Source organism: Panicum virgatum, chromosome 4N (assembly GCF_016808335.1).
Source record: "Panicum virgatum strain AP13 chromosome 4N, P.virgatum_v5, whole genome shotgun sequence".
Lineage (NCBI taxonomy): Eukaryota > Viridiplantae > Streptophyta > Magnoliopsida > Poales > Poaceae > Panicum > Panicum virgatum.
Genome location: NC_053148.1, coordinates 6,545,446 through 6,567,319, shown reverse-complemented (window position 1 = coordinate 6,567,319; position 21,874 = coordinate 6,545,446). Strand labels below are relative to the sequence as shown.

Here is a 21,874-nt window from a genome sequence, read left to right as displayed (position 1 = left end):
AAATCGTCAAATTTCGTGAAAGGTATGTTTCTAGAAATGTCCATCTCCAATATTAGTGAAACAAAAAACTATAGCAAACAAATTAATACATACATACCAATGTTTTCTCAAGCTACCAATGGGAACCTGCAGCTTTACAACGACATTTACCTCAAATTCTACAAAAATCACCAATTGAAGTAGCTGGTCAAATATACAAGATTGAGCAGCTAACTGCACTGCAACCTTCCTCTTTCCAGGTAACACTACATGTTCCTCATCACATAACGATTTCTGGAACTGCTACCTTACTTCTGTAGCAATGACTTTGAGCTAATTTTCGTACATTGAGTTGTTTACTGTTTAGTCAAACATAGTCTAATCTTTCTTTACTATTCTATCCTGACAATGAGTTTGTCCTAAACCAAATTATACTACTGCATATTCTCATTCCTTTCTCTTCTATGCAAATAACAGAGGGGTGCTACATATAGCTGCATCGCAAAGATAACAGCCATAGTACCGTCAATAAAATGGTACTACAAAGCCTGCCTAACTTGCAAAATAGGATACAACAACATTTCAGAAACTCCAAGATGTGATTGTGCTACTTCACAGCCCATGCCTATGTAACTTCCTTATTTCTCAAATATGTTTTCAAAAATTTCCAAACCAACATATTAGTCACATTGCTAACATTGTATCAATACAACAGGTTCAAGCTTCCTCTTGCACTTACAGATGATACAGGAAGCATAGAAGCAATAGCTTTCTCTTCCATAGCTGAAGATTTAGTAGAGCGTAATGCATACCAAGCTTCTCAAAACATGAAGATACATGCAACAGACCATGCAGCGTCTTTACAAATAGTTGTTGGGAAAATAAGACTATTCCACATAAGAATGAGTACTGATATGTCATCAAACTTCTCCATTAAATATGTCATCCGGAAGAGTTTTCCAATCGACAAACCACCCTCAACATCACTTCTGTCACATAATGAGGTTAGCCAAGTATTCTGAATGTATCATGTTATATTTATTACCATATCTTATGGAAAACATGTGTTTTCAGAATACACCTGCATCGCCTATATTACCTCTTCCAGCAACTAATGACACATCCAGCGTCACCAGGTTTTTTTAAATAATTACAATTTAAAATTAACTACCTCATGTGTATTTCTAATATGTTCTAACTATTTCATTTTTTGCTTTCAACACAAAACCAAGGTCTGCTGCGAAGAGAACTATAGACTTTGATCATAGGTACACAGTTGTTCAAGCACTCCTACTTATTGCAATTTTTTAAAAAATTTCCATTTGCCTGGTATTGATATTACACCATTCAATTCAGCGAAACACATGCACAATCCATGGAAGATGATGCAAAACATCAAAAAAAATAATGTAAGTGCTAACATCCCTCACTCCCTCACTCATTTTTATCACACCCATTACTAACACCCTATTATCCTACACCAATGCAGAAAACGATAGTGGAGAATCCATAACTTCACTTATCCAAGATAGTCGATACAAAGTCCAATCACTTCACAAAATGATGCAGACATTTCCATTTCCTCCTAGAATAAAATTAAAGCAACCTTATTACCTATTATGGTTCCTCTTTTTATGAGTTTCAGCAACTTCAACTTATCCTTACATTGACTTCAGTATTTAATCATATATCTTATATACATGTATATCTCCAATGCTATCCCGCAGCAACGCGCGGGGTATTCAACTAGTTAAATTTATGGGGGGGGTCTTCCAATTCCATGCCACGAGTTCAATCTGCACGGATGATTTTATATCCGCTATATCAGACATTTTGTCATTCATGTAATAAATAACATTCGTACTCACATTATTATATCTTTTTACGTGATATGTGCTGTGATATACTATTCATTATGTTGTATATACATGTGACTTGATCCTGGCACGTATATGATTGCTCGGTTTATGTCCTTTTATAAACCGGGTGTTACAGTATTGGTGGCTCCAGAGCCAGGTGAGACGTTATTTTTGTATCTTGCTGCGTCTGCAGAGGCGGTCAGCATGGTGCTGGTCGCCGAGAGGACGGAGCAAGCTCGCTAGGGGGATACCAGGGTCCATCCGGCCAAGGATGGTGAGCCAGGCCACGGACATGGGGGTCCTGCAGCCACACCTCTATCTGGAAGTCCGGACCCCGGACAAGGGGGTCCGGAGGAGCCTCGTCTCAGTGGGAACCCAGAACCGCTGGGGGGCCCAAGGACCTGATGTGGTGGATAAGGGCGAGCCGGACCCGGTGGCCAGGGTCCGGACCATCCAGAAGCCAGTCTACTATGTCAGCGAAGTCCTCCACGAGGCAAAGGCCAGGTATCTTGAGATGCATAAGCTTATCTATGCCATATTTATTGCGTCCAGGAAACTACGCCACTATTTTCAGGCACACAGAGTTGTGGTAGTGACGTATTACCCCCTAAAGAGCGATCCTGCGCAACTCCAACGCCATAGGCAACATCGCCAAGTGGGCAGCAGAGTTGACTGAGTTCCAGCTGGACTTCCAGCCCCACCATGCAGTCAAAAGCCAGATCCTGGCTGATTTCATAGCAGAATGGACTCCTTCCGCAAGCAATTCTAGGGGTCCGGACCTCAACGCCGGACCCCCGGAGCCGGAAGTCAGGACACCAGTCTTCACCGAGTCCCACTGGACACTCTACTTCGACGGGTCCGTCCGCAACCAATGGGTTGGAGCTGGTGTGGTCCTCATCGACCCAAACGGGGATCAGCTGAAGTACATGGTGCACCTTGAGTTCAAGGCCACCAACAACATGGCAGAGTACGAAGCTCTGATCTTTGGCCTGGCACAAGCCCTGTCTCTGGGGGTTCGACAGCTCCTGGTGAAAGGAGATTCTTAGCTAATCATCAAGCAGGTCCGGGGGGATTGCAGCTGCAACAATCCACAGCTCGCGGCATACCTCATTCACATGAGGAAGCTCGAGAAGGACTTCGACGCCTTGGAACTGCAACATGTTCCCCGCGAATTCAACTCAGTAGCAGATGATCTCTCCGCGAGAGCATCTACCTGGGCATCCGTGCCCGAGGGCGTCTTTGAAAGACGATTGCTGAGACCTACCGCCCAGCCTGCCGAACTGGGTGAAGGGGATCAAGCTAGCACCTCGAAGCTAGCGGTCCCGGCGGCATTCCACCTATGGTGCCCGCCTTGGGTTGTGTGCTCTGCTGAGGATCCTGGAGACCTCATAGAGCTACTCCCACCTGCTCAGGGAGCTCCCGATGCATGGATCTCCGAGATCCGGAACTACCTGAAAGACAATATCCTCCCTGATGACGATGCGTCTGCTGAGCGCATAGTACGATTGGCTAAACGCTACGCGGTGGTAGAAGGGGATCTCTACCGCCGTGGCGCCAATGGTATCCTCATGCGGTGCATTTCCTAGGGAGAGGGCCACGAGTTGCTCGCGGAGATCCATGGAGGTGAGTGTGGAAGTCATTCCTCATCTCGAACGCTTGTTGGTAAAGCCTTTCGGCATGGCTTCTACTGGCCGACAGCACTCCAGGATGCAGCTGAGCTAGTAAGGTCCTGCAAAGCATGCCAGTTCCATGCAAAGCAAATACACACACCGGCTCAAGCTCTGCAAATGATCCCGCCCTCATGGTCATTCGCCGTATGGGGCGTGGATATCCTGGGGCCGTTCCCCCGGGCCGTCGGCGGGTACCGGTTCCTCTACGTCGCCATTGACAAATTCACAAAATGGCCGGAGGTTACCCCTGTGGTGAACATCACTAAAAAATCAGCAGTCGCATTCCTCAAGTCCATTGTGTGCAGATTTGGTGTCCCAAACCACATCATCGTGGACAACGGGACCCAATTCAAAAGCAGACTCTTCCAAGAGTACTGCGAGGACATCGGCATCCAGCTATGCTTTGCGTCTATGGCACATCCCCGCAGCAATGGACAGGTCGAGAGAGCGAATGCAGAGATCCTCAGGGGACTCAAGACCCGCACCTACAACGGCTTGAAGAAGCATGGTGCCAAATGGGTTGATGAGCTTCCGTGCGTACTATGGGGCAACCGGACCACACCCAGCCGAGCCACCGGGGAGATCCCATTCTTCCTGGTCTACGGGGCTGAAGCATGCCTTCCCCCAGAAATTCACCTGGGCTCACCACGGGTCTAGGCTTTTGACGAGTCCATGCAGGAACAACTGCGGCGTGACGATGTGGACTTCGTTGATGAACGAAGGTGGCAAGCAGCAATCCGAAATGCACACTACAAGCAGGCGCTCAGGCGCTATCATCAACGGTTCGTGCATAGTAGGGAGCTCCGGGCTGGCAACCTCGTCCTAAGGCGGATCCTGAACTGAGCGGGGCTCCACAAACTTTCCCCCAGCTGGGAGGGTCCCTTCAAGGTTATAGAAGTATGCCGGCCCGGATGCATTCGCCTTGCCACAGAAGATGGGGTGCCGCTACCTAACCCATGGAACATAGAGCATCTGTGTAAGTTTTACACTTAGACAGAGTAGGAAAATGAATTTTTCCTTTGTAATAAGATAGAATTAGCGTGCGGCCCAGAGCGGTGGGGGTCCGTCCTCGTAAACCCGGCCTCTGGCATCCATCGCACCATCGGCTAGCATAACGCGCGGCCCAGAGCGGTAGAGATCCGCCCTCATAAACCCGTCCTCTGGCATCCATCGCACAAGCCATGTATATCAAGTTGCAAAGGAAAGATTTGCCCCCAGTTCTATCTTTGTGTCAAAATAAAATCTTATTTCGCATTTCGATTCTCGAGTTTTTACCTTTCTAACCCCCGCGCGGACTTCCACTCTTGTCGCTACAGCTAAGATCTGTATTGAGTTGCCGGACTGTCGTACAGGTCCGGACCCCTTTGCTGCTGGGAGAGGGGTCTGGACCCCTAAGGACCTGCTCTGGAGAGGGGGTGCTTGTTTCCTGGGGTGGTCCGGAGTCTCATGTAGCCGCTTAGCCGGTTCCGTACCCAAAGCCTACATGCTCCACCACCCTGTAACGAGTGCTCTAATACCCGGAGCTGGGTAATTGGGGGCCCGGACCTCGTTCTAGCTCAAGGGTCGGCTTCCTAAGTCCTACGCGGTAGTTCCAACTCCATATCTCAAAGGATCGAGTACGACAAAATAGCCTCACCCACCGCTAGGGAGGGGTCCAGAACCTCGGAGCCAGGTCCGGTAAAGTCTTGTTTGTTTTCTGGAGTGGTCCGGAGCCCTGTGTAGCGCCTTAGCCTGGTTCTGTACCCTAAGCCTACACACTCCACCACTCTGTAACAAGCATTGAGCTGCCTGGACCTGCGTGTCTGGAGCCCCGGACCTCGTACTAGCTTGGGGGCCGGTCCAGAATAAGTCCTGCGGGCCTGCTACTAAGCTTTGACTTTGAGTGGTATGCAGATTAGGCCTTGACTGGTGGTAGCTAGCCTCAAACCATTAAGCCTACCTACCAGGGGGTCCCGGCATCCGCTTTAAGTCTTCATGCAGATCGAGGTCCAGTCTCAGTGGTAGACAGACTCAAAACAACTGAGCCTGTCTCCCGGGGGGCCTAGAGCATTCACTTTGAGCCAAACACCAAGGATCGATTCTGCATGCGTCAAACAGCTAAGTTGCAGTATCATTACTACCATCCCAGCGAGTTTGATTTTCTTCTCTGTAGTTTTTTTCTGCTATACAGGGAATAAGTCGCTCATTCAACTTGCAATTTATGCTACACCTATGCCCAAGGACGCTTGATCAACCTCATACGGGGGTCCGGAGTGTCTTCTTCAGCTCCGATGGCAGATAGGTTCTAACAACTGAACTTATCTACCAGGGGGCCAGGGTGCCGGGGTGCTGCATACCGCAAACCAGAGCAACTAACAAACAGCTAAGTTAAAATTTTCTTCTATTAAAGTTTCAACAAGTACAATGTTTTTTACATAACCCAAAAAACAAAAGATCGCCTGCTATGATGGTCCAGCTCAGGAATCTGCAGGCTACAAAGTCGACGACATCCCACACGCTTTCCCGAGCAGTGGCCTCCATCTCTGCCACTGGACCATCAACGACGGGGGCTAGTGAGATGGCTGGGTCGTGGCTCCGGAGGCAGGTCAGAATGTACTCCGCCACCATCCGGCACAGCTCGCAGCCCTCAGCTTCAAGGTGGCCAGCAAGGATCGGCTCCAGGCACCGGAGTCTATCTAGCAGAGTTCAGCACTGGGAGGGTGTCAGCAATTGAAGCTGGTGGCTCCGCCACTTGGATTGGACTCATTCCAAGTGGCACCAAAGCTGAGCTTGCTTCGCTCGCCCAGTCGACGATTCGCTAGGCCCCCCTGAGCTGGTCCTCCTGCAGCTTCCGGACCGCCTCTTGCACCTGGGCATCTAGTGCCGCCTGAGCCGCCTCCAGCTGGCGGGCCTTCTCCTGGAGCGAGGCCTCTTTCTGCGCCGCTGACTCCTTCAGTTTCTTAAGACACTCGCACTGGCGCGCAAGGGCCTGCTCCATGGTGGTGGAGGGATTCCCGCCGGGCAAGGAACTTCCTCTCCCCCTCGAGCTCTATCTCGGCAACGGTCTGCTGGCTGGCGGTCTCCTGCAGCTCCTGGCGCCATTGGTGCAGAGACTCGGAGAGCTTGTCGAGCTCCAGCTTGCAGACCTCGAGTCCCTGGCTGCGAGACTCGAACTCGGATCGCTGGGCCGTGAGGCTGGCCTCTTCCTTGGCAATAGCCTCCTCCCGAAGTGCTAGGGCTTTTTCCCATCTCGCCACCGCAAACTCCCGGTCGAACACCTTCCGGATCCCTTTCCTATAGGACTCAAGGTCGGCCTCAAGCTCGGATCGAGCGGCGGTGACACGGGAGGCTTCGGCCTTCGTGCGCTCCTCCAGGCGGATATGCCAGTTGCCGAGGCGCTAACGCTCGCTCTCTAGAGCAGCCCACTCCCGCCGGAAGGCCGCCTCGGCGGTGGAGGTCGCCTCCTCTATCATCCGCCGGACCCGGACCAGCACCTGGGGGCGGGGAGCCGCATCCTCCTCTGGGGGACCCTGCAGGAGCCGCCTACCAGAGACCTCCTCCAGCTCTTCCTCTACCGCAGGTTGGGAGCAGGGGAGGGGAGGTCCGGCACAGATGTCGGGACCTCAGGAACCGAGGTGCTCGCCGTTGCTGCGCCAGCTGCCGCTGTGCTCGCCGTTGCCGCGCCCGCTGCCGCTGCGCGTGCCGTCGCCAAGCCCGGTGTCGGCGCGACTGCCGCCGTAGCTGGGGCCTCGGGGGCCACCGCGTCGGGCGCTGCTTTGCCTGGCACTGGTGCATCCGCCGCCGCCTCGTTGGGCGCCATCGGGTTAGCAGAAGTCGCCGCACCCGAGCCCCCTGCATCCGCCGTCGCTTCCGCTGTTGCCGCCGAGCCGCCGGTCGCCTGGACCCCCGCTGACGAGCCAGCGGCGGTGGAAGAGCTGCCTAGGTGAGAGGCCCTGGCAAACAAAGGGAAGAAGCCCTTCAACAAAAAGCGAAGCACCGAGAATAAGGGGAGTGAACAGAAGAACACTTACCCCGAAGCGCCGGGTCTCCAGCGTCCATGGAGGCTCGGCGACTGCTTCTACTGTTGCTGCTGCCCTGGTGGTGGCGGCGGCGGTGGAGGCTGCTGCTGCTGCTGCTTCACTACTTCAGCTGCTGCTGCTGGCCTGGTGGTAGCGGCGGTGGTGGAGGCTGCTGCTACTGCTGCCGCCGAGGCGGCGGCGGATGCACACCTCGTGTCTGCTGCTACTGCTGCTGCCGGGGAGAAGCACCTCCCGGCTATGGTGGTGGCTGCCGTGACGGCGGCGGAGGCGTGCCTCGTGGCTGTTGATGCTGCTATTGCTTTCGGGGGAAGGCACCTCCCGGCGGTGGTGGTGGCGGCGCGGCTACTTCGGAGGCCCTGCGAGAGCCGGGGGCCCGGGAGCTACCCAGGCCCGCGTCCTCAGCGGTCCTCTGACGCTTTGCGGCGGGCTCCATAACTGGGGTCCCGTTGCCGTGGTGCAACCTGCGCCGGCTCGCTTCCTCTGACGATGCGCCGGAGCTACCAGCTACGGCCTGCTTGCCCTTGGCAGAAGGGCCGGACCCCATGGCGCTCGGCACGGCCTGTTCCCCGGACGCACCAGGGATCCGGATCCCACGGTTTGGGTCACCCCCGGTTTGGCGCGCTGCTAGCGCACCGTCATCGAGGGTCGGCAGAGTGGCCAGCACCGCGGTCCTCAGGCGTGAGTCCTCGCAGAGAGGAACGACACCCTGAGGAAGGATCTGGAGCTCCGGGACGAAGATCTCTCCCGTCACCGCCTGCACCAGGACCTCCAGGGCTTCCTGGGTCAGATCGCTGTCCTCCCTGCAGTGGGTCCTGCTGCAATCTTGGGGCCCGGTGAAGCTCCAAGCAGGACGCGGCCACTGCTTCAGAGGGGCGATCCGGCACTTCTGGAAGTCCCCGAGCACGTGCAGCGAGGTGAGGCCGTCCTCCGCCAGCGCCCTGATCTTGCTCAGCACGGAGTCGAACTCCGACGGCAGGGACGGCTTGGCCCTCCAGGATTGGCGGTCGAAGGCGGATCCCCCGGTCGGCATGATGAGGCGCTCGTTGGCTTCGGTGGTGGCGATTACCCACTCCTTGCGCCATTCCTCCCACTTCCCACTAGTAAGCCTGGGGATGTAGGGCATCCGCAAGTCGCTCCTCGTCTAGAAGTAGTACGCCCCCACATCATCCTTGCCCTTCCCGGACATCACCAGGACGAAGAAGTGGCGGAAGACGATGACGCAGGGCCGCACTCCCACGAACATTTCGCACAAGTGGACGAAGATTGACGTCAGGAGGATGGAGTGAGGCGTAAGATGTTGGAGCTGGAGGCCGAAATCCTCCAGCAGCAGCAGAAAGAACGAGGAGATCGCCAGCCCCAAGCCGATGGAAATGTGCGAGCTGAACAGCACAAATTCCCCGGCGCACAGATCGCTGAGGGGAACCGAGCCTGCTCGAATCCCCCAGGCAGTCTCCTGTGGACTCCACCCAAGTAGGCGGCGCACTGTGTTCAGCTCCTCCTCGGTCTGGAAACGACGGGGGCGAACGAGGGACGCCATCTTGCTATGGAGGCGAGGAACAATCTGTGCAGAAGAGCAAGAGGCGAGGAGGCTCGAAGACAAAGGGGCGCAAAGGTTTGGAAGGAAGAAGGCGAATGCGGAAAAGTAACCGCGGTATGCGGTTCGTCCCTTTATGAAGCCTGACCCAACCGGTGCGCCCCGGAACCATCGCTGGAACCCAAGCAACGCTCACGCCAGGTGTTAACCGCCCAGTCCATGACAAGGGGGCCCAGCCCCGCCTGTCAGGGAGGGCGGGTAACAAACAAAGGTGTGAAAAGGCGGGATCTGAACCGTCGCCCGCGCACGAAGCGAGGCGGAAGCTGAGCTGACGTGCGCGCATAAAGCGCTGGCATTACCAGGCTTTTCGGGAACTACGCTGGTGGTAAATATCCCGTTTACTCCGGCTGCAATAATGCCGAGCGTCGCTCGCGTGACTAGGTGTACCACTGTGCGTGGGGACCACGAGTCAGTAAGCCGTTGTGATGTGATGAGGCAGCGAAAAACACGATGGATGGTCAAAGCCGAACAAGACTCCTGCAGTATGCATAGTCTGATGCTAGAGGCTTCAAGTTATGCAGAGCCAAATCCCAGTAGTAGCCCCACCTACGGGTTCGTCACCTCTCCCGAGATGGGCCCGGGGGCCACTGTCGGCACCCTGTAGCAGGGATATCCACTCCTACTGCAGCAAGGCAGGGCTCGCGTAGACATCCGTAACTACGCCATAAGGGGCGGAGCAGCCGTGCCCCATGGGTCAGGCTCCTACCTCACCGGGCCAACGGCCCCGGACCCGCTCCCCTCTCAGGAACGGGTCCGGTGACGCCACGTGTCCCTGAGGAGGGGAAACTCCGAGCCAACAGTCGAGGGCTCGGACCCCCCATAGGGGTCCGGGACCTCCCCGCATCCGTCCAGACCTCCCACGCGCATAGACACAGCATACTGCCGGGGCGGGGTCCGGGGGCGCCACGTGTCCCGTAGGCACGGGCGCGAGTCTTCCGCTGGTGGTTGAGGCGTGCTCTACTGCTGCGGGTGGTTGAGGCGTGCTCTGCCGCTGCGGCACGCAAGGCAACCTTTGTCAGGCCTCACTGTAGACTGCGTATTATCGAGGTACACAGTGCATCCGCCTGCGCCGCATCCGCGCAGAGCCTGTCTGCCGCATTAATTGGATATGACGGCATGACACATTTTCATCATACCGCCTACGCCACAAGCTACACGGCCCGTTCAGCTACGCGGCAGGCAACGCCGCAAGCTACCCCCTGGCGTCTTTTCGACAAGACAGGGCATGGCTATGCCGGACGGAAGATTCCCATGGACAGAGCAAGGAAATCCAGGAATAAGATCTCCGTAGCCTGCAATGCCATAATGTCTGTATAGTATGTCATTTTATACTACGTTGGGCCCACCTGTCGGAGACCCAACGGCCATGTACGCGCCTCCCTTGAGATATAAAAGGGAGGCGCTCGATATACACTACAGACTCACTCTGGACTCAGCACTAGACACGCCAAGACTCTCAACCTCTTGAGAGCGCAAGCAATATAACACACAGTGGACGTAGGGTATTACGCTCCAGCGGCCCGAACCACTCTAAACCTGCTGCATTCATCGCGTTGTTCCTCTGAGATTGGGCTAATCCTAGCTAACCCCCGAGTACTCACCCTCTGGGTTTAGGCACCCGGCTGTGGGTTTACACACCACGATAACCGTTGTATTATGGTGTAATCCCGATGGTTTACATTGTGTAATGCAGTTCTTAGTTCTTAATTCTTACCGTTATATTTGAGTGTGGTTCATAGTATTCTAATTTCCTGAAAAGGTCCGAAAATATTAAAGGCAAGTTCGAAGGTTCAATAGATTCCCGGCTAGAACTGCAAATTAATGCTACAAGTTACAACACACAGATTCAAGCTCTCAACAGAAAACATAAACAACTAACTACATTGGCATGTGCACACGACAAGGTAACTTCTTGTTGCATCTAAACCTACCATGCCTGAGGGAAAGTTAAATGCCGGGATTACATAGTTGTACTCTACTGAGTGCACCGAGGATATTTGCCCTTGCTAATTGCTTCGGGCCCGGCTTCCTTCGCACGATGTGCCCTCTCTCGCTTTCTCTCCCTGTCATCTTCACATTCCGCCGCCGCCGCCTTATGATCCACCTCCTCTTACGGATATCTTCTTGCTCTTTCTTGCGCTTCTCCTCTTGTTGTTCCTCATGCCACATTCGGCGCCAACGTTCTGCAGCCCACCTTGCTTGTTGTTCCACAAAGTCCTTTGCCTACTGTGACTGCACGGTATCGAACCACTGCACAAAATCACAAAGAGGCGGAGGAGACTATGTCCAACAAAAGCTAGAATCATAACACAATGTTAGATCACGAAGAAAAAGAGTGTATGTTGTCGTGCTACCTTAGCCCGGTCTTTGCCATATCGCTTAGGTGGATCATATTTGTAGTTCTCACACATAAAGAACCTCTTCCCGTAATCATCGCCTAAAACATCTGATTTCATTAACTTGCACAACAAACCACAGAAACACATTGGCACATCAGTTCCTTCAGGTATGGTTGTTTCATGATTGCTCCATGGAATGTAGATTGATTCTGAGGAAGACATTGTCGCTTTGGCGTAGTGCCCCTAATGACGAGCAATTATTTCAACAATGCACCCATTCAAAACAAAATCCATGTGTCAAAAATTAAGAGGGCATAGAGGATACCTTACTTTTGCAGATCTGTGATTTTAATCGGACTTCCTAAGGATAAATTTTTCGTTTGGGCGATTGGAGGTTCTGATAAAAACTGAGAAGGGGGGAAAGAAATGATACAAGCTCGGGAAGAAGGGAAGAAAGGGGGATATATGGCGCCGAGGGTCGACGCCACAAATTAAGGCGCCGAGGTCGGCGCCGAGATCTGTGGCGCCAGGATCTGTGGCGCCGACCTCCTGGCCACGTCGGCGTCCACTTCATCGCAGGCGTGGCACGGCATGGGAGTCTCGGCGCCGTGATCTATGGCACCGAGACGTGTTACAAAAATGGCACCGACCCCCAGGGTTCATTTCTCCAAAAAGTTACAAAAAAGGCCTATATGTGAAATTCTTTCACGAAAAGAGCTAAATTGCAAAAAAATACGGTATGTACGGGCCTAGGGGGAGCCACGGCAGCTAGGTGGCGTTCACTTGAACGGCCAACATATAAAAGAAAATGTTATTTTATTTGTAGCACTCGGTGCCCAACGAAGCACCGAAACTAAGATGAGGATTCGCAGCACCCTCTCCTCCAGTGTATGGATATAGAGAATCTTTGTCAAAAGCTCTAGAGCACCCGAGCATCTCCAAGAGATGATGTAAAATGAGCTGGGTAGCTAAAATTAGCAAAATGATGATAAAATATGCATCCAACAGATTCTGTATAATGTTATGGTCGGTATCCTATTATCTATCCGCGCCTCTCCATTCGACATCTATAGCGACTAGGCATCGTTCGGCATCTGCTCCCGTCCTTCCCGCGGGCGTCTGCCCCCCCCCCTCGATCCGCCGACTCCGCCACCTCGCCCCCGCCGGCGACCTCGCCCGCCGGCTCCGCCGGCACAGCGCCCCGCCGGCGACCTCGGTCGTCGGCTCCGCCTCGCCCCTGCTCGCGGACCGCGAGCTCCGCCAGCCTCACGCCCCGCCGGTGACCTCGGTCGTCGGCTCCGCCTCGCCCCCGCCGCGTTCCCCTGCTCGCGAGCACCGCCGAGCCCACGCCCCCACCGGTGACCTAGCCTGTCGGCTCCACCTCGCCCCCGCCGCGCTCCCCTGCTCCCACCGTGAGTACGGGGTGGGATGGCGACGGTGGGGGGAGGTGGCCGACGCGCCTCCCTGCTCCCTGCTCGCCAGCCAAAAGGTGGGGCAGCGGCGGCGCGGGGGAGGTGGCTGCCAGAGGAAGGACGCGAACGGCGGAGGAATCCTAGAGATGGGTCGTGGGCCCCACTGGTCAGCGGGAAGAGGATGGAGTGGAGGGGATGAATGAAGAATTTGTTGGATTTCTTACCACTTGAATAGCTAAATAGCTAGCTATATGATTAGCCAAATAAGATTTAGCTAATGTGATTTGAATAAATTCTTGGAGATGATGCTCTTAGATTCCAATGCTGGAGCCCCTCCTCCGAAACCCTCCTCCTGAACTCGGTCGTCTCTTTCTCAGGCTATCTCCAACCATTCCCCCTCTCCAACTCCCCCCAAACGTATTATTTACTATATTTTACTACCTCCCTCCAAAAGATTCCTCCTCCTATACTTCTTCTCTCCAACCATTCCCCCCATATCTATTCCCTTTATACACTATCACTCATTAACTAACTATTTATTTATCATTTTTTAATTTAAAAAGATCATACAATATTTGTACTGTCATAATACACATTATTATTATGTTACGGGACTCAAACGGAATTAATATCGTGAAAAAATAGTGTGATTAAAATATAAAAAGAGTTGAAACTCATCCTATATATATAAAATGAGTTTCAATTCCCAGGGGCTTTGTGGGAACCGTTGTAGCAAGCCTCATCATCGCCCCCGGTCCTCCTCCCACCTTCCCCCTTCGTCATCCCAACCAAATTGACCTCGCCGCGCCGCCTGCCGGGCCGCCGCATCCTCCTCCTCGCTCCCGCGTTCGTCGCAAGGCGCCGCCGCCGCGGGTCTCTTCAAGCCACCACCGCGCCATCCCCCTCTTCGAACGATGCGCCGCCGAACCCATCTCCTGGCCTCTCTTCCACCGAGGCGTGGCAAATTCCTGCCTCCTAGTCATCGTCGTCGTCGTTGGCGTCGGCGTCGTTAACATCGTTATCCTCCGAGCTCGGATTGATTTCGTCCTTTGCTGGTAAGGAGAGCCCTGCCTCTTGCTTGCACGGGTTGTACTTTCTTTGTTTGGTAATGATTTTGTTGGGTCGCTCCGAGGAGTTAGTTTCGTTCCGGTCTCGCCCTTTCTTGTATTCGAAGAAATCAAATCTCAATCTTCCTTTCCGGGACGGATTCTCCAATCCGCCCAGCATGTGGGTGTGGCGGATTGGTTTGCTGCTGGTGGATTGCAAAGCCCAGTTTATTTTCCCAAAATATTTTCGTCTGCCCCTTTTTCCTGGGGTGAGAGAGCAGCGTCAGTTTGCAAATTTGTTTGGTGATTGTATTTAATACCTGGGCCTGAAGAAATTGCTCTTGTAGTTGCGTATGTTTAGTGCCAATGTGATGTTATTGTTTTTGCGACCTAGTATCCATGCGTGTCGGTACCTCTGGACTAAGGTACCCCCTCTCTTGCTGTGTCTAGGCGGGAGCCTCATAGTTATCCTTGACTACGCGCTGACGGCCTGAGCAGCCGGACCCCCGCGGTCCGAAGCTCTTCTCACCCAGTCAGCAGCCCCAGACCCATTCCTTGCTAGGGAAGGGTCCGGTGACGCCGCGTGTCCCGGAGAAGGGAGCACTCAGCCAAAACAGCCGGGGGCCCCGGACCTCCCACGTGGTTCCGGACCCCTTATACTATCCGGACCCCTCAGCGGGGAGGGAACAGACACCCCGCCTGGGGCAGGTCCGGAGCCGCCACGTGTCCGCAGGCGCAGGCACGCACGCGGCCGCGAAGCTTCCTCGGGAAGACTCGCCCACCTACCGCATTCAATACGGGAGACGTAAGTGCGCTCTGCCACAGCAGAGCCCGAGGCGACTTTTGCCAGGCTGCACTATTGATCGCGCGTTACCATGGCACACAGTGCAGCCTCTGGCGCCGCCCACGCCACGCATGTCAGCCTGCTACGCCAGTTGGACACGACGGCTCGCCTTCGCCTATCATGACGCCTACGCGGTAGACCCAACAGTCTACGCCGCAACCTACATTACCTCAACGGGCGCCTCACCGACGGGATAGGTGAATCCACTCCTCGGTCAGAGAGTCCACAAGGCGATGAAGCATATCCGGGAAGAGATTCTCAACCACTGTAGCACTATTAATGCCTTCTGCGCAGTATACTATACATCCGCGTTGGACCCACCTGTCGGGGTCTCAACGCCTGTGTACGCGTCCCCTTGGGCTATAAAAGGAAAACGCCCGTTAGAGAAAGGGGGGCCGAAGGAGTCCGGCAGAGGCCAGTACCCAGCCTGGGCAAAGGATAGATTCATTCATATGCAAGAGCAATACAACTCACAGTGGATGTAGGGTATTACGCTCCGGCAGGCCGAACCACTCTAAATCCTCGAGTGTTCTTGTGTTCTTGCTCCCTAGGTAGACCCGCCGAATCGTTTAGTGCTTCCCCGAGTACTCACCCTCTGGGATTAGACGGGTGCACTACGCCACCCGGCTGTGGGTCTCCACAAACCACAACAATGCGAATTGTGACTGCGTGTTACGAATTGATCGTTCTGTGTCATAGAATGGAGAGGGAGGTACACGACGGTTCTTTGTTCTTGGTTCTAACTAATGTCGATAGCACCTGCTTTGCTGGGACGCCTAAATTAGATCAATTGCCGAGGAAATGTGCTTAAAATCTGTAGTATGGCACCTGATATGTGTCAAACTTAGCATGTTGTTTATTTCTGGAGTTTCACAGCTTCTTTTGATCGAGCACAGCTTTCACCTTCAGTACCAATTCTTTTTTTATAGTAGACTTCATTCTGCATTTAGAGAAAGCAAATATTCAAGTATATCAGTACTTAAATATTCTTACTTCCTAAATCTATTAGGCTAGTCATTAGCACACAATACCAAACTAAAACTGTTGGGAAATGATATTCTTTGAGCCTCATCTGTAGGTACTTGATATAATTAAGGCGTGTTTTAACTTTGAAAGACTTGCTGAATACACCAGTATAAAAATAATTTTAGTGCTACATATGGGGCCAGAGTGATTAAGAAATTTCCAGGAAGCTGTTGGGACTTGGGAATGCCATTCTTTGTTTCCTTATCCTGATACAGTGGGTGCAATTATTACTGGGTTATTCTTACTATTTGATTACTAGATATGTTAGGTTATCATCTTTTCGGTGTGTTTGGATCTATTGAATACGCTAACTGTTGTAGCTACTCCATCATTGTTGTAGTCCACATCAGTATCCCCATTTATAGTTGTTTTTCAATGATGCTCATTGGAAAAAGCTCCACAACCACAAAACAAGAAAACAACAATTTGTCACTGCAAGAATATATATTGGAGATTAGAAAACAACAATTTGTCACTGCAACAACAATATCGTATACATTCCTTTGTTTATTCAACTCTGCTCTTTTGGTCTTCCCCGTCCCTCTCTCTGAACATATAATTTGTTAGGATCAGCGTCAATCTGTGCAGGACCTGGCAGCCTTCTCAAAGTCTACGTTTGCAAGCTGCAGGGCGGCCTTTAAAACTTAAATACTTTTCTATTTTCTTCCTAATGCAATTTCGAGCTGGCAATGATGGCGCTTACATTGAACATGGGGCCAAGACTCTGAGTCAATGTTTTGTCGTTGCACGCACATTGGAGATAAAGAAAGCAGTTTCATTTCCTTGCTGACATAAGTTTCCTAACTTCTGATAAATATCTTCATGGATAACATGTCAGTATCCGCTCATCGTCCCAGTCTGGCAGTCTCCGTCTCCTCTGCGACCCCGCGATGCTTTACGCCCTCCTCTGCCTCCTCGCCCTCGCCGGCACGGCGGCGGCACCGAACGCGCGCCCGTGCGCGTCGGCGGACTCGGCGAGCGCCTACCCGTTCTACGACGCCTCGCTCTCCATCCCGGCCCCCGCGCGCGCTCGTCTCGCTCCTCACCCTCGACGAGAAGATCGCGCAGCTGTCCACCACGGCGGGCGGGGTCCCGCGCCTCGGCGTCCCGCCCTACCAACGGTGGTCCGAGTCCCTCCATGGGCTCGCCGACAATGGGCCCGGGGTCAACTTCTCCTCGGGCCCCGTCCGCGCCGCCACCGCCTTCCCGCAGGTCATCCTCTACACCGCCGCCTACAACCGCTCGCTGTGGCGCGCGGTGGCCGGGGCCGTCGCCACGGAGGCCCTCGGCATGCACAGCACCGGCCAGGCAGGGCTCACGTACTGGGCGCCCAACATCAACATCTTCCGCGTACTCCCTCGAGTACGTCAAGGGGTTCCAGGGGGACTACGGGGAGGAAGGCAGGATTAGGCTCTCGGCCTGCTGCAAGCACTATACAGCATATGACATGGAGAAATGGAAGGGCTTCTCGAGGTACACCTTCAATGCCAAGGTGAAGACATTCAGGCCCTTATCATTTCCCTGAACTTATATAATCTTATTGCTCCAGAGACATGTATTAGTCAACGCATAGAGAAACACTGACATTTCCTGCTCCAGGGAGCATTTTGAGATGTTCATGAAAACTGGGCTGAGATTTTAATTTCCGGTCAAAATATTTCTCGTCGTGTGGTTTCGTTAGCTGTATATTCAGCTGAAAAGATGAAGTACAGGCATGGAATCACCGTATTTCTTGTGAACACCTATAACAAGTTGTGATTGTAATGAGATAAAAAAAAGTAGTTGTGATTGTAACCTGCTACTGGCAGCCGGCAGGTAACTGCACAAGATTTGGAGGACACGTACCAGCCTCCTTTCAAGACCTGCATCCAGGAGGCTCGTGCCAGCTGCTTGATGTGCGCATATAACCAGGTTAACGGTGTGCCGATGTGTGCTCGCAAAGATCTTCTGCAGAAGACCAGGGATGAATGGGGCTTCAAGGGGTATGCAGCTTGCCCTAACTCTGAATTTGTCTGTCTTGAGCCTTGGACCCTAAATATGTCAGGAACGGCAATGAATTTCATTATATCAACCCCAGACCCCAGCATTTTCGTTATTGTTTATGTGTGTTCATTTGATTCGTTGAAGGTACATTACATCTGATTGTGATGCTGTGGCAATTATCCACGAAAATCAGACATACACTACTTCAGATGAGGATTCAATAGCAATTGTTCTTAGGGCAGGTTAGTAGCCTCAAGCACAAATACGATTTTGTTTGTGTACTTTTTTGTCTTTATAGACTATTTTGTTTTTTTAAGATCTTTTGTCTTTATAGACTAGAAGTTTGATTTCTCGCTCAACCCTAGTGTTTTAATTTAAACCATGTTGTAGTAACCCCTAATATCTAAAAGGTAATTAATGACATGTTCCATATTGAGGTTTCTCATTTCTGCTTCCATTGATTCCTTGACAGCATTATTGTTCCGATTTTTGATATCTCGTAAAAATAGATTCCATAGAACATCTGACCATTAATGTCTTCAATCTATCAACTAGTATTTTGCTGAAGTGTTAGGATTACTCTTATTTTTGAAGGAATGGATCTCAACTGTGGTTCTTTCCTTGTTCGTCATACAAAGTCAGCAATCGAGGAGGGGAAGATTCAAGAACAAGATATCGACCGTGCCCTTTTTAATCTATTCTCTGTTCAATTGCGTCTTGGGATATTTGATAAGCTCAATGACAACCGATTGGGACCCAGTAATGTGTGCACGTCAGAACATAGAGAACTTGCAGCAGAAGCTGTAAGGCAGGGCGCTGTCCTTTTGAAAAACGACAATGGTTTTTTGCCTCTGAAGGGAAGCGAAGTTAGACATATTGCTATTATTGGACCATCTGCAAATGATGCATATGCAATGGGTGGAGACTATACAGGTCTAAAACCACTGCATCAATTAAACATTTCAGTACCTTACTATCATGAATACATTTTTAACATTAGATTCACTTTATTCAGGTGTTCCCTGCAACACTACAACTTTCTTTAAAGGCATGCAAGCCTATGTTGCACAAACAACCTTTGCTTCTGGATGCAAGGATGTTTCCTGTAACTCAACAGATTTGTTTGGCGAAGCCATTGAAGCAGCTAAAGCAGCCGATATTGTTGTTGTAGTTGCTGGGCTGAACCTGACAGAAGAGCGTGAAGACTTTGATAGAGTCAGCCTTCTCCTTCCAGGCAAGCAGATGAACCTCATACATACTGTTGCTAGTGTAACAAAGAAACCCCTTGTATTGGTTCTCTTGGGTGGTGGCCCTGTTGATGTTTCTTTTGCAAAGCACGATCCACGAGTTGCAAGTATTCTTTGACTCGGATATCCTGGCGAGGTCGGTGGGCAAGTCCTTCCAGAAATTCTTTTTGGCAAGTACAACCCAGGTGAGTATAACTTAAACGTCCTGAAAGAGAACAGGGCTTGCATGTATTGCAAATTTGCAATGAAAAAGTTGTGGTGGCTGTTGGACTAATCTGATATGCTATAATGACAGGAGGAAAGCTGGCTATGACTTGGTACCCTGAATCCTTCACAGCTATTCCGATGACTGATATGAATATGAGAGCTGATTCTTCACGTGGTTACCCAGGAAGAACATATCGATTTTACACTGGAGATGTAGTATATGGTTTTGGTTATGGTTTAAGTTACTCCAAATATTCGTATAGCATCTTGTCGGCTCCAAACAAGATCACTGTTTCGCGTTCATCGGTTCTGGACACTATCCATAGGAAGCCTGCATATATAAGGAGGGATGGGCTAGACTTTGTGAATACCGAAGATATTGCATCATGTGAAGCTCTAATATTCTCAGTTCGCGTTGCCGTTTTGAATCATGGTGCCATGGACGGGAGCCATGCTGTTCTACTGTTCGCGAGGTCGAAATCAAGCATTCCAGGCTTTCCTATAAAGCAGTTGGTTGGTTTTGAGCGGGTCCACACGGCTGCTAGCAGTGCAACCAACGTGGAGCTTACCGTAGATCCTTGCAAGCACATGAGTGCAGCCAATCCTGAGGGCCAAAGGGTACTGTTATTGGGTGCCCACGTTCTGACTGTGGGTGATGAAGAGTTCGAATTGCTCATCGAACCTTGACAAAGATTTACACATTTAGACTTCCTGGAGTTTAAATTTGGAATAATTTGTTGAAACTTGTAAAGAAACATGCTGTAGAGATTCATCATTGAGCTGGACGCACAGTAAACATGTTGTAAATGATGAAGGGTTAGATGCAAGCACAGTTGATGTCGCAGTATAAACTGTAAGAAATAAATCCATCCCACCATTCTGAATCGAATTATCATTGTTTGTGATTAAACATTGTTTGAGGCTAGGTTTTAAAGTAAAGTGCCTCTTGAATTACACGGAAACAATGTTCTCGTGACGACAAGCAGTGCAGATGTTCGTATACAAAATAAATGTTTCAGTCTTCAGTTTGAAAGTGCCTCATGGATCTTGACTCCACTGGCACGACGAGGAAAAGAGAACAGAACACAGCATTCACTCTGAATGCTGAAAAGCCTCAGCAAACCTTCACTTTTGTTAGTCTCCTTCCCGATCCTACTCATTTCAACTGGAGGATAGATCATCGATCCTTGGAAAGGCTACTCCGATCGTCTCGCCACCGTCCGTGGTGCGCAACGGGGTTTTCTTCAGAATCCACCATGTCCTCCGGAGGTCTGCCCCTGTCCGATGGCGTCGAAACCTAACACTGTGCTTAATCTAGGCCTCTCGATTCTTGACTTGGAAGAAGCACAAGAACAGATATCTTCTTCCCAATTCTCGTGGTTGATGCTTGCCGTCGTTTTCGTCTTGCCCATGGTGGCCTCCGGCTGGCAAGTCGACGGTGGCTTCTACACTTGAAAGGGGCGGCTTGATGCCGGAGGAAGCGGCGCGCCGGTGTCCTGCTGCCCGAGCCGTCGCGGGCTCGCGGCTGAATGCCCTCTCGCCTCTGTTGATGGGGCGGCGGCGCAGGATGCATCACGGCACCCGCCGGTGGATGTGCGGACTCGTCGGCGAGCCTTGAGATCTTGCAAATAACCCCCGTAAATTTACATCAAAGTCCCTACTTTGGATCGTGATTATTAATCTTGATATGATAGTTTACAAATAATTCTTTAATTTGGATCGTGACTATTAATTACAGATCCGATGTTTTGCCATCAGACCGTTGAGTATTTACAGATAACCCCTCCTTCAGACCGGCACCTTCCTTTCTTCCCCTCTTCTCAGCGATCATCGATTCATCGCTGCTGACGCGGTCCCGCATTCCGTCCAGTGCGAGCATCAGGCTTGACAGTGTTATTAGACTTGTGCTTTTGCATTTGACCTCTTAATTCGCTTTACTTGTAGACACAGCAGCTGCCTAAAATTTCTGCACTCGTTTATTTTTTGTTTTTTTATAATAATATTGCTTCAGTGCTAAGGATACCCACAGTGGCAAACGGTATAGCATCCTCCAGTACCCTTTTACCGTTTTGAGGCTGCAGCGGGGTACTGGGAGGCGTCCGCTAAACAAGCGGACGCTCCCGGTTTCGCTATTCTGAGCGGAAGTGGAGGACGCCCGCTATCGACGCGGGCCCACGTGCACCCCACTCCTTTCGTGCCCACCTCAACTACCAGCCTCCGTCGCCGCCACCCTCCCCAGCGCCCCACCGCCACCGCGCGCCGCTGCCATCCCGCCCGCACACGCCGCCGCCGAGTTCCGCACGAGCGCCGCCGCTGAGAGCCGCCCTCCCGCGCGCGCCGCGCCGCTACGCCGCGGAGGCACGCGTTCCACGCCGACTCGTCGACGGGCCAGGCGTCCTTGAACACGAGCAGCAACCACCCCACCGCGAACTGGGGCTCACCAAGGATGCGGCGCACGCCGGCGAGGTACTCTGGTCCGTCGCTCTCCCACACGGTCTGGTCCGGGCGGCCGCGCACGGGCTCATCGTCGCAGGCGTGCTTCACTTCCGCATGTGCTCGTCGTTGCTGGGGCGGATCCTCTCCGCCGTCGCCTTGGACCGCGTCGATGCCGCCGCCGCCGAGGTGCTCTAGCTGCCCAGATCCGTCGTT

General features: G+C 52.1%; 1 protein-coding gene and 1 pseudogene across 1 annotated transcript; both read left to right on the top strand.

The window, feature by feature from the left end:
- Positions 1–563: 563 nt before the first annotated feature.
- LOC120670582 lies at positions 564–1,354 on the top strand. The gene is made up of 3 exons (XM_039950718.1): positions 564–608; positions 695–983; positions 1,054–1,354. The coding sequence occupies exons 1-3, from the start codon at positions 601–603 to the stop codon at positions 1,123–1,125; spliced, it is 369 nt and encodes a 122-aa protein (XP_039806652.1). The 5' UTR covers positions 564–600; the 3' UTR covers positions 1,126–1,354.
- Positions 1,355–16,645: 15,291 nt separating this feature from the next.
- Positions 16,646–20,135, top strand: LOC120669977 (annotated as a pseudogene).
- The last annotated feature ends 1,739 nt before the right edge of the window (positions 20,136–21,874 follow it).